At 37.6% G+C, this 13498-nt stretch overlaps 2 protein-coding genes across 2 annotated transcripts; one reads left to right on the top strand and one right to left on the bottom strand.

Moving 5' to 3' along the window:
• Nucleotides 1-231: 231 nt before the first annotated feature.
• On the top strand, nt 232-7139 carry LOC121366397. The gene is made up of 5 exons (XM_041490864.1): nt 232-352; nt 832-999; nt 2598-2752; nt 4817-4952; nt 7000-7139. Exons 1-5 carry the CDS (start codon nt 271-273, stop codon nt 7137-7139), a joined length of 681 nt encoding a protein of 226 aa, XP_041346798.1. The 5' UTR covers nt 232-270.
• A 1804-nt stretch (nt 7140-8943) lies between these two features.
• LOC121366396 lies at nt 8944-9597 on the bottom strand. The gene is made up of 2 exons (XM_041490863.1): nt 9267-9597; nt 8944-9125 (listed from the first exon to the last, which is right to left on the bottom strand). The coding sequence occupies exons 1-2, from the start codon at nt 9595-9597 to the stop codon at nt 8944-8946; spliced, it is 513 nt and encodes a 170-aa protein (XP_041346797.1).
• Between the last annotated feature and the right edge of the window lie 3901 nt (nt 9598-13498).

Below are 13498 nucleotides of genomic sequence, written 5' to 3'. Positions count from 1 at the left end.
AGCTTGATAAAATTCGACAGTGTCAAGATATGCACTAGATAAGCAACACAATTGTGAAGAGGTTTCGACGCGATACTATCAAAACATATTTTATTACTTAAAGGCGGTGTTAGTTAACACACTTTAAGCGTGCAGTAGCGTATGCGGTATTTACTGAACAGTGAAGTCATCGAGTTACAGTCCAATGAAAATAGTAGTTACTTCTCCGGGTATCTTTACAGGTCTGACGATGTTCCATTGACTTCCTTGTTCATCTGTTGACTGGGTGTCATGGCGGCTGACGTACAATGGATTGTTCGTCTGCTTGTAGGAATTATTGGTGGAGTTTTCCCCCTGCTGTCGGCTGAAAGTGGTAAAACAATTAAATTTTTCTTTGTGTTAAATTAAATATTATTTATATATATTATAATGTTGTCAGGAGTATTTACCTGACAGTGTCAAGAGTGAAGAGTAACACGTACTATAAGGTGATAGTTGAGCTAAGATCACTTAGTGGAACGGGGCCTCGTTATGTTAGCCCCTTGAAAGAAAAATATGTGCGGGGTAAACGCTGGGTAAGATAGAAGATAACTGATGATGTAATGAAAAATCCAACAGTGCCTTTCATTGTAAATTAACAGCTCAAGCATATATTAATACTAATTCTCTCTCTCTCTCTCTCTCTCTCTCTCTCTCTCTCTCTCTCTCTCTCTCTCTCTCTCTCTCTCTCTCTCTCTCTCTCTCTCTCTCTCTCTCTCTCTCTCTCTCTCTCTCTCTCTCTCTCTCTCTCGTTCTAGTCCTTAATGGTATCATGTTAAACAAGAAATAATCCGATAATTTGCTATGTTGTAGGTGACCTGGAAATAATAGACAATGTGTCGTGGGGAGATGCATTCCGCCAGTGTGGTGCTCGTGGTCGAAGACTCTACACTGCTACTGATCCTGATCCGCGACAAAATGTCAGACCTGGTTCTTACTGGGTTGGTGCAAAAGTCCAGTATAGTTCATGGATGTGGACAGGTGGGTGTTAAAAAAGTTTAAAATTATTTTATTAATGTTATAGAAATACTTAACTGTACTAAACTAATGTACTTTAAAGGTAGGGTCAACTCAAACAAGAGCCTTATGTGTTGGAAAGATGCATACTTGGACCACCAACACATACTGACACTTTAGCAAATGAAAAACGCGTAATTTTAGAGTTAATAAAAAAACATGATTATTCCTGCTAACTGGGGGTAGCCATTTTGTTTCGTTTTTGTTACGTTCGGTGGTATAGCTTGGGGCGAAGTGACGTCAGCTCCTGGCCATCTCCTGTATGCACAGTGTAAACAAAAGCAGTAATTTTTGACAAGGCGCTTCTCTTTGATCAAACTGACTTGTAAAACAGCATAAATGACGTAATAATATAATAAACTATTTAACTAAATATATTTCAAGTTGCATTAACGGAACAAAATGGGGTTATAGTATTTTCCTCTGTTAAATAATCCAAAGGAAAAATGTACCCAAGTGATAATTTTCTTTTCTTTGGGACTACGTAATTGGGCAGTTCTGTGGTTTTAGATGGAAAAGTCTACTTAATCAATAGTTTTACAGAACTATTTACAGTAATAAACCATTAACATTTTAGGGGCGACAGGTAATATTCCACAATACCGGTATGTATTTTTGTGTCTAGACAGCGTCAATTAATTGGCTCGTCTGGTTACCAATCAAATACACACCTGCCAATCGGGAATCATAGGTAGAAGCAACTAACAGCATAGACCAATTAACTAAGAAAACACTCCGTGTATCATTTCAGTACGTAGGTTAATGCATGGACAAAACATTGTTAATTATTTCGACTTGTTGTGTAGCCACTTTGACAATGGTATTTTATTTTGTATTAAAAAAGAATATATATAGTGCTGGATATACTTATTGCTGGCTTACTGGGATGCGTATTATTACAGAACATTGCAATGTATGACTATTTATCATCCCGCAAAAACCAGGTAGATTGTGTTTCTCTAGTTCTAAGGCTCATTCCTGGCGTTACGCGCTAAGTTTTACGTAACCACCAGCTCGCCAGAGGGCGTACTCACTGAGATGGTACAAAATGGCTGCGCCCGTTATATATAATAGTCGTCACATTTAACCGTTTTATTAATTAACTATACGATTATACTTGTTGATATTAAGCAATAATGCGCATTATATATCGTTGAATATGCATACCAGGCCAAATGCCTTAATTGTCTTTTCCTTTAAGAAACAAAACAGGAACACTTATTTTTGCATCTTGCACTCTGACTCAACCATCAATTTATTAGCTACAAAATTATAGTAGCAAAGAATCATCCCACTTTAAGAAAATATACAACTTACAAGAAGGATCTCCTACATTTAGAAACAAAATATATATTATTTCTAAAAAAATTATTATCAAAACCCAAACACTATTTCAAAGAGATATTGTATACCCTAACCACTAAGTGAGGAGTATGGGGTGTTTTGTTTTGTTTTGTTTTGTTTTGTTTTGTTTTGTAATGTTGTTGTTTACAAAAGTAATGAAGATTTGTAATTACTATTACATTTGGAACTCTTTCTTCTTCTTCTTCTTCTTCTATCAGAAAACAACGAGCCGTTGTTTCCTTACATAGGACAAGTAAATGCTTCACTAATTGCGTCCAGCACAAATAAAATATACAACATTCCCTACGACAATCAAGCGAGTCGCTGTTTCTACCAGTGTCGAACCAACACGCAAAAATATATTGGGATGCAGGTAAGTACTATTCACAGTACGGGTATCATTAAGTACGTAATTCTTCGTGATACAATCAAGTCATATGTTCGCTATTATACGCTACAATATGTATCCCAAGTCCCATTTTAATCTCCGTTTCCAAAAAGTAGTCCAGCATTTCCATATAATGTATCAAAAATGCTTACAGTTTAATATAATACTAACGGGAAAATGGGGCAAATGAGTTAAGGTTCCAATATGAAATTAATGTTATATTAATTTTAGGACACGTGTTTAATTAAACATACAATAATTACACTACTCATGTTTAGATTATGACCTTATATACTTCTTCCCCTGCACGTGCTGTAACCTCACCGTGGTGCAGGGGTGTAACATTCTCTTTGAGAAAGGCCAATACAGCACAAAATTGAAGTTTTGAGTAAAATTCAGTATCCGTAAAATTCTGTGATATTTGTGTTTTTGCACAGTTCTTTACACTGTTTTTGTTTGGGTCTTGAATTTTTATATTGATGTTGATCATCACTTTATTTATTTGCATTACCATAGTTTGACACCCAATAGCCGATGTATTTTTCGTGCTGGGGTGTCGTTAAACATTCATTTATTCATTCATTCATTCATTATATACTACTTTTGCTGAAGTTTAACGGGTGTGTATAAATAAATTATGAGGTCTATCAAAATGAATACAACAGTATTCTGAATAAATAGTAAATAGTAGGATCGTAATGCGATTTAATTTAACAGTAAACATGCTAATAAAACTAATATTGAATTATAATATTTAAAAACACAAATGTGAACTGGCAGGAATCGAACCTACAGCACCGATTCGTGAAATAGTTGACAGCCAGTGACCTTACCCACTCGGCCAATCAACAGTTCCACTAAAAAAAATCTTTATTAATGATATTAATCAGAGATGCACATCAAAATTTTAAAGGCCCACTATTTAATTTTTGGATATAAATTTCAAAATTGTCCGCTTAATTTTGTTTCTGTCCCGAGACAAGCCCCTCGCTATCCAGAGACAGGCCCCGGGACGGACATGCTCGAAACTCTAGTGGTATATGAGCATGTAAAAATTATTCGCACTCGCACTCAAATAGCTAGCATGATTTTGCAAGTAAGGTTTTGGTTGGTCGAATGAAAGGTCAACTAGACATGAGCTCCAACGGGCTGCTGTTAGATCCACATGTAAAAAAGAAAGAAAGAAATGTTTTATTTAACGATGCACTGAACACTTTTTATTTACGGTTATATGGTGTCAGACATATGGTTAAGGACCACACAGATTTTGAGAGGAAACCCGCTGTCGCCACTACATGGACTACTCTTTCCGATTAGCAGCAAGGGATCTTTTATGTGCACGTCCCACAGGCAGGATAGCACAAATCATGGCCTTTGTTGAACCAGTTATGGATCACTGGTCGGTGCAAGTGGTTTTACACCTACCCATTGGGCCTTGCGGAGCACTCACTCAGGGTTTGGAGTCGGTATCTGGATTAAAAAAAACCATGCCTCGACTGGGATCCGAACCCAGTACCTACCAGCCTGTAGACCGATGGCCTAGCCACGACGCCACCGAGGCCGGTAGATTCACATGTAATACTGGAGCTAATTTTAATTAGATTGAGCAATTTTTAAATTGCAATGGGGCTAATAACGTAGAAACGCTACATCCCTAATTTAAATAGTCATTACGCTATGAATGCCAGAGGGTACATTGGGTATGACGCCATATCCAAATGTTTTTGCACATTTTATATTTTTAAGTTAACCTTTTGACAAAATTAATTGCTGTTATATCATTACTGTATGATTTTCTTAACCCTAACCCATTTTCTTTCTGGGGAAAGCCCCCTATCGCATTCAGCACATATTGTAAATATTCAATTTCATATCGCCATAACCAAAAATTTCTTTCTGGCAGAAACACTGATAGTTTTTATAAAATATATATTATAATAATAGTAATATATAATTGTGCAAATCAGAAGAAAAAAAATCTATAAATTCAAATATTTCCATTGAATGCCGTCAATTTTAGGTTTAAAATGTTAACATATTTTGTTGTAGGGAAGCCGATGTTATTGCTTTAAAACTTTAGACGGATTGTCTGTTGAGGCGGACAGTGAAACTGGCCAAGATGGGTGTTGGGGTAACTTCAGAGAGTATTGTGGTAGTAATGAAACAGTTAGCATTTATCATACAGGTATGGTCTACGTTAATAATATTATGTTTTAGTTAAGTAGTTTTGTTATATCTAATAATTTAATTATTTCTATTAATGTATCTCGATATTTTTCTCACTGTGTCTATTCTGTTAATTTCTGAAAAATCTCGGTGCCAAATTTCTTGAATTTTGATAGATTTTTAAGTAATGTAAATAGAGTGTTGGTGAAACCTGGAACAGAACAGACCGCAGCGGAACGGAATGAGATATGTATCCTCAAGTAATACATTTTCTTTAGGCTAAGCGTACGGTACACGCAATTGTTCCTATTTACCATGACAAAACCCATAAAGAAAGCTTTAATAACCTTAGGGCTGGATCAAGCTCCGTCAGAAGAGCTCTCGCCTGGGATGGTTGCGTCATAGGATCGAATTACGTTAGTGGACCCATTCTCTGACTGCTTTTTTTCTTGTCTCAACCAATGCCCCACCACTAGTATATCAAAGACCATGTTTGAACTCCAATGGACAATGATTAATAAATCAATCTATTCTAGTGGCGTCATTAAACAAAAACTGGGTTTAATTTTACTAACCTTAATAGACGCGTGTGGGGGAGTTTATGGGTCGACCCCCTGCTCAAGGTGATTTTTTTTTTAAATATATATTTTTATTAAAAATAAAAAATAAACATTTTCGCCCAATCCCCAGACACTTGACTTGCCCCCACCAACCCCTTGCATAATAGTATGCACACGCGTCTGCTTACAGTGTGGCCCTTCATCATTTGTGATCCTTTCATTATCTGTTAACGAAATTAAAAGCCATGATGAATTAGTAGACTTTTCATTACTAGCCCAAACGCAAATGATTAGAATGAGCTATGGGTTTCGTGTGCCACTTGGAATTGAAACAACTAACAGGTCAAGGAACCACCAACAGACAATGATGTTAATTTGATTTGAAGTTTAAATGCAATTTTGGGATTAAAATATTTGACTGCAGACCAGTACCTTAAGAGTGCGTGCCATCCCCGCATGTGAAACATTGCAAACACGATTTGAGGTCCACAGTGTAGAAAACAAACTATTCACTTTTATATTTAAGAATAAATGTTCAAAACATTTACTAGTAACAGTATAACTTGCATGTATTATTTTGCACGCCATTTTGTATTCTAATTAATGACACTTATCTTTTCTGACACCCAATAGCCGATGTATATTTTTGTGCTGGGGTGTTGTTAAATATTCATTCATTCTAAATAATGATATGTTTTATATTGTTATAATTGTTATAAATTACTTGTTACGTGGCGTATGCATACGTTTTAACGCTGGTAGGTGATAGGTCCGAATCCCAATACTGGCTACAACCCAGTGAGTGCACAATTCAGTGGGTGAAGGCGATGATACGACCATAACGCCGACTGACTTCTCACTAACCGCTAACGATCAGCCATTAATCCCTGTTCTGAACAGATAGCATGAATAACTGGTGTGCACCCAGAACAGTTTGCTTTGACCTTGATTAGATATAAGCGTAAAAAACAAAGAAACATTAATGTATGCTTAGAATTGATACGACAGTGCACTGTTTGTCTTCTTCTTACTTCGAACTGCAGAGATGGTGATGATATTGACAACAATAATTGGCCAATGGACCTATTGCATGTACTGAGAAAAGTGTTCATTTTGAATATAGAACAAAATCGGGTTGACAATAACAGACCTAACTGTGAACACAAACTGAGGGAAGTGATTAATTACTCCCCTAAAACTTACATTATTGGCAGCCATTAAAGATATTGCCATACTGAGCATTGATATTTAATCTTTGTTAGGGTACAATGTTTAAGGGAAGCTAAAATTATTCTCTTTGAACTAGTCTTAGGGGAAGCCTGCAATAACTTGTTTATCTTGATATTTAAATAAATATACTACTAATGAGGAATTAGAACTCCATATTCCCAGTACACCAGTAGGCGGAACTCAGTTTGTAACTCTTAAGATGAGCAGATATGCTACAGTATGTTGGAGTGTTATATTTAATATAATGTGGCTTTTCTCTTTGAATTTCTTTTGCAGAGTTGTTTACATCTTATGTTATATGGAAGTTGAATCGTATGGGCAGTTGTGGATACATCGTTTACAAAAGCTCATCCATCATTGTCAAATCTGACACAGACTGCACTAAGACGAAAGGACGTGTTTGTAATTGTAAGTAAAATGTCGCCAAGGACTACAGATAGTATGTCTTGCAAAAGAAACACACGTATAAGCAAATAATTTATTTAATTTATGTATTAAGTTATCAATGGCGCATGATACTAACCAAGAGTAGATTTTCTTACGAATGATTTACCCGAATGTTAAATGAAATAACAGAAGTCGAAAGTTGGTGATGTAGGTTCTTGTATTTTACTTTCGAACATTAAACATGATTAAATAAGTTAACAACATGGTGATACAGATCACATATATATATGGCTACGCTCTTGGGTGAACACTACGACTGAAACCTCAAGGGTCCCCCCCCCCCCCCGGGTCCCACCTTCTCAGTCTATATGGGTATCTACTTTTGGTCCATCTTTCATTGGTAGATTATCCGTATTTATAATACACATACTAAACACGTTGTCCAGGTAACAATATATAGTTGTCATGGTGTACTCGTTAAGTCGCCTGCAATACCCGTGACAACAATTAAACTACATCGTGTCTTTGATTGCTCGTAACAATTAATTATTGCTTGACACTATTGTTATAAAGTTGAAGTTTTAGCACTATGACAATACAAAACGTCATGTCCAAAAATGCTATACCAATGAAAACCTACTCAGCATCAGCTGTATGTACTACAAAATATGGTTGACTGTCGAACCATTTTCTTTACAGCCCATGATTTGTTTTCTAGGATAAAACAACACACTTCTTGATTCCATTCAGGGTTATGTTTGCCACCAACGTTTCCTAACTCACTTTTACGTTCGCCGACTGTAACCTTATGGACTGTTCAATAAGGGACTATCTCTTCAAGAAAGCCGACAGCAATTGTGCCGACAATTTCACCTGTAGAAGTTTTTTAAAAGGTGGCAAAAATAACACTCTAAGAAATAAAGAAGTGTTTTTCTTTCTGTAACAAAAGATTAGACTGTAAGAAAGAAATACGTGGGACAATGAACCATCGTTTTAGTACATGGTCAAATCCATGTAACTATCCCCATAGGGCCATTTTAAAATCGTCATATATAATCAAACTTGTTCTGGCATTGGAAGGAAGTGTCTCTGGGGGATGTAAACCTAATAAAATATTGCTGAGTTTTAGTTACATGTTTGGTATACAACACTTCAAAACCATTCCACAAACTGATTTCTAAACATGTGAAAAAGAGTCAAACTTCTTACCTTATCCATGAGATTCTAATAAAGCCTGACATTTTTATTTTATACCATTAAAGAATGGTTATCGTTGCTACTTTATCATGAGAACATTTTATTAATGTCAGTAATTTACGTGGGTTTTTTTTTTAATTTGACCATAAATATGTAGCCCGACCAATGTAACACCCGTAATGGAAAAAGAAGACAAGTTGTGTTATATTATTTAGTTTACTTAAGTAAAATCATAAAAATAAATTTTCAATTCATAACTATGTATAAATGTATATAGTTGTTTGCATTATTGTAGCTTACTATCAACAATGGCGTTTGGAAGAAAAAATAAACTGATATATATGAAATTATTGTGTGCTTTTATACTGATCTACTACAAAACATTAGCATGATCCGAAATGAATTGGTTATAAAAATGTTATAATGTAAGTAGAGTACAATATAATAATTATGAAAGGTTATATTGTCCAATTTTTTTTTACAAAATATCTAAACACTCAAGATAGTCCCTTTAACGACAAGGCAGTTTATATGTCAGTTCAGTATATTTTAATGTTTCTTTCAAATTATGTTGTTTTGGTAAGTCCTGAAGGTGACACTTGTCAATCATTAAAACTTTCAAGTAAGGTTTGGTCACTAGTGCAGCTGCATGCTTGGTGTCACCAGTGTCAAAGTGTCAACCAAAGCCTTGTCTAGGTAGTCCACCACGAGCACTCCTTCTGCATCCCAGAAAAAGGAGGCCATCATTATCACAGTCTTGGCTTTCTTGGGAGGCGGAGAACCTGAGTGATTCCACTGCTTCGATTGTTGCTTCGTCTCTGGTTGGAAGTTATGGACTCAGGTCTCATCCATAATCTATTGGGATCCGCCTAAAAAATGGCAAGATTTTCCCTTGACATGTTGAGCCGAGTCCGTTTCAGATCATGGCCAAGGAGCCATGGGACCCAACGTGCTGACACCTTGGACATTTGAATTTCGTTGTGGATAACTGCATGGACGCCTTCCTGGGAGATACCCAATGTAACGCTCCATTACTCGTCTGTCTGCCATGATGATCTCATGAATCTTGGCAATGGTATCCTGTGTGCTGACGGTCATTGGCCTTCCCGGACGGGGGTCGTCTTCCAGACGCTCTCTGCTACGTTTGAATTCAGCAGCCCACTTCTTCACCATGCTGTATAAAGGGGCATCCTCCCCTAGTGTAACCACCATGTCTTCATGGATCTCCTTGGGTGTCAAGCCCTGGAGACCGAGGTAGCGGATAACCGCACGATTACTGATGTTATCCATATTATCAGAAACCACCGATGCTCAATGTTTAATTATCTCTAACAGAAGAAACAACTCAAGTTAGTAACTTCAAACATTCTGTGTAATCAAATGCAGTGAAACATGTGCAGCTCATGTACTTATGCCTTAGGTCACGAACTTATAAATCACCCCTGTACAGACAATTCATACCACGTTACCAGGATTATCAGATGGCATCAAACATGTCTAGGCTAACAGCTCACTTTTTCACATGATACCATTGTATCGTCGGTAGATATGAAAATACTTTTTAACACAATACACAATTTTTCACACAAATATGGATGTGCTTTCTTTGCTTTTTATGGATGCCAAGCTTGTCCGTTTATAATGGGCTGATCTATTATGTTATTTTGTATTACATATAGACCTGAATACAGTTGAAATTAAAACGTTTGCAATATGTGATGGGTCTTTCACTATTTCGCCTGGACTAATGTGCTTGTTGCACAATGTTTAAACAGAGTTGCACTACCTACAATATGTGATGGTCTTTCACTATTTCGGTTGGACTAATGTGCTTGCTGCACAATGTGTAAACAGAGTTGCACTACCTACGATTAGATTCCTGTCTTGTGTCGTGAATTCATAAAAGCTGGCAAGGGCCGCCACAGAGAGATGAGTTGCACAAAGGCAGCAAACTTGTTGAAAACATCTGCCTGGCATAACATTACGCAGTGTTCGTCTTACCTGAACGAAAGAAAGAAAGAAATGTTTTATTTAACGATGCACTCAACACATTTTATTTACAGTTATATGCCGTCAGACTAAGGACCACGCAGATATTGAGAGAGGAAACCTGCTGTCGCCACTTCATGAGCTACTCTTTTCGATTAGCAGCAAGGGATTTTTTATATGCACCATTCCACAGACAGGGTAGTACATACCACAGCCTTTGATATACCAGTCGTGGTGCACTGGCTGGAACGAGAAATAGCCCAATGGGCCCACCGACGGGGATCGATCCCACAACGACCGCGCATCGAGCGCTTTAACACTGGGCTACGCCCCGCCCCTACCTGAACGAGGACAATTCCGTTAGTGGTCATCAGAATGAGACAATCTTAAGTTAATATTAAGATGTTTTCGACTAAAGGGGCCCTCACATATCAGCCGGCGTCCACGCGATTTTTCTAATCGCAGGAGTCGCCGGGGGATTTAGAGTCCGTCCATGAATCGGGCGAATTTCATGTTTGCGACGTGTGCCCTCACATATTAGACGGGGCCCGGACGGTGCCCTTTGAACATTGGATCGCAGTGGATCACAGTGCGGCCGCCAGGGCGTCGGCCGGACGCCGCTAGATAATCTGGTGGGCTCCGGCTGATCAAAGAACAGGTCGGTAGGCGTCCTGCCGGAGCCTGGCCGGGCGACTGGTGATTGACGTCGGGCTTCCCACCGGCATCCGCGCCTCAAGTATATATAGATGCGTTGTATAAAGGTGTGGGGGCCGTTTAGAAACCGCCGGGGGGGGGGGGCTATCGGGACCAGCGGGGCGCCCGGCCAATGTTGTACAAATTGCCTGTGATTCGTGAGGGGGCCGTGAGGCTATTGTAGGTGTGGCCGTGAAAGGCCCGTGAAAATCCTACGGCGTTCAGCGGATTTTTTTCCAATAATTTTCGTCAAAATCTTCAGGCCGCCGGGCGGGGCCCTAGCAACGTATCTACGGGATTGCCACGACCTAAAATCGCGCTTGGAAAATCGCAGATTTGGGAGTCAGGTTTTCACGCCCGCGGGGGTTCGGGCGACCCCTAAAAAGTGCAGCGTAGCCCGCAGAAATCGGGCATCGTCCGGCTGGACGCCTCGCGAAAATGCTATTTTAGGAGTCGCGTGGGCGCCGCGACCGATATGTGAGGGCCGCTTTACATAGACTTTCTAACCACTAAATTACTTATTAAATACATTTACTTGTTTAAAACATTAAAAATATTTATATTCAGTGTACTTCTGATTGTCTTAGTGTTTGTGATAGCTCAGACGTTATTTTCTAATACTATATATTTTAGTACCTACGACATTATTGGGAGATAACATCTAGTTTGAGTTATTATAAATATTATGACAACCAGAAACATAATTGATGAATGTACAGACTCTGATATTCAATTTGTATATTGATATGCAATTTTAGTCGTTAACAATGCTCTGATAACTTAGGCCCTGTTTTACGAAGCGATCTTAGCTACTAAGATCACCGTAAGTGTACAACTACCTTAAACACTGAATGTGATCATAGCGCTAAGATCGTTTCGATATTGGAGATGAATACCATTATTTATTCAATTGCAAAAATAATAATATTGAAAACAGTAGAAGAAAATATGTAAAACAATATTACAGAATTAATCCTAGCGTTTCTAAAATGAAAGGTATGCTGTTATTATGTAATGTACCATTATTTAAAAAAAAACTAGCTATATATATTTTTTTTTAAAGATCTAGTCTTGTGAACTGAGATTTCTCCCAACATTTTATCTATTTTGATTGCATATCTTGTGCTTTATGTTAACTATAAATACTTCTATGTAGACGCCTGTTCTTGTCATGGAATTACGTATTTGAATTGTCCTCTTGTTACACATTGTAATGTGTCTGAGTGTTGTTTAATAAATCTTGAAATCTAAAAAGGAGCCCACAAGCATAAATTACAATGACATAGGCCATGGTCTACACACGCTTCTCATCCTCCCCCTACCCCCGCCCCTCCCACACACACACAACTCTACTATACTATGGGGTGGGGGGGGGGACATGAAACTAACTAGTAACAGTAAACAAATTGGGATCCACTAATCATTTTGTCACCAGTGTTTGAGGGTACCCTTAAAACAATACCTTTTTCTCTGACGTCATCCTATAATTGGTACCCTCTACGTTTTGTGCAACAAAATAGCCACCCATGCGTCAGAGGCATGTCTTGAATGTAGTATATATCAAATCAAAGGTTATCGTCTACTGATCCACATGATGTACTTTAATATCGGATATCCACTAAAAGTCAGTGACTTAATATCATTAAGTGACTATACCCCAATAATTAATTACGGCTTACCATAAAATGTCCCAATTTGTATAATAGTCTTTTTCACAAGAACACATTTCATGTATTGTACACTATTTAAGCTTTCATTTGACACCAATGTCATCATACCGGCATTATAATTAAACGAGTGGTGATGATATGGAAATGATAGAGGGGTAGTGAATTTTACTCTCGTAATTCAAAATATCGGTCTCAGATTTGGGCTCTTTAGGGTAAAGAGTGTTCACTTTATGAGTTTAGTTGATTCTACAGGAACGTTTGTTTTTTCAAGGAATCCGATGGTTTGAATCGATTTTTGATAAATGTTCCCAACATGACCCCCGGCCCCCAATTATTTTGGGGGGTTATCATAAATCATAAAAGTTACTTATCATTAAATGTATGTATATTATGGTTGATTTTTGAAAAATGTTTGTACATTTAAATTAATTCAAGAATGGCTAATTCAATCAAATAATTTTCGGAATCCAGGATGGCAGCCATATTGTTCAACAAAATGTAGTAGAGTCGTGTATGTGTTTGTGTGTGTGTGTTTGGGGGGGGGGGGGTACAAGAGAGGAAACTATGTAGCCCATGGCCTAACACAAAACTCAAGACATTCTAATTTTAAACAAAATCTACTGGTAAATTTAATTATTTTCATGTACTTTTTATTGGCATGTCGTTGAAGGTATAAAACAAAAGTTAATAAAAATTATGTAACGTTGAGACAAAACCTTTAACGCGAATCTTTGTTCCTAACTAATGACTAGACTTCACTTCACCGATATAACAGCATTGTTGACAGGCATAGTTACTTTGAAACGCAAAATTATATTTTTATTTTTTATTTAGTTCAG

The sequence above is a fragment of the Gigantopelta aegis genome, unplaced genomic scaffold, assembly GCF_016097555.1.
Source record: "Gigantopelta aegis isolate Gae_Host unplaced genomic scaffold, Gae_host_genome ctg5544_pilon_pilon:::debris, whole genome shotgun sequence".
Classification (NCBI taxonomy): domain Eukaryota; kingdom Metazoa; phylum Mollusca; class Gastropoda; order Neomphalida; family Peltospiridae; genus Gigantopelta; species Gigantopelta aegis.
This window is presented reverse-complemented; position numbering and strand designations above follow the sequence as displayed.

Excerpts from the sequence above, each read along its gene's own strand:
- LOC121366397 (XM_041490864.1), top strand. The coding sequence starts at position 271 with ATGGCGGCTGACGTACAATGGATTGTTCGTCTGCTTGTAGGAATTATT. Across the intron at positions 353-831 it reads CCTGCTGTCGGCTGAAAGTG|GTGACCTGGAAATAATAGAC; the intron begins GTAAAACAATTA and ends GCTATGTTGTAG. Across the intron at positions 1,000-2,597 it reads TAGTTCATGGATGTGGACAG|AAAACAACGAGCCGTTGTTT; the intron begins GTGGGTGTTAAA and ends TTCTTCTATCAG.
- LOC121366396 (XM_041490863.1), bottom strand. The coding sequence starts at position 9,597 with ATGGATAACATCAGTAATCGTGCGGTTATCCGCTACCTCGGTCTCCAG. Across the intron at positions 9,126-9,266 it reads ACGAAATTCAAATGTCCAAG|AGACGAAGCAACAATCGAAG; the intron begins GTGTCAGCACGT and ends ACTTCCAACCAG.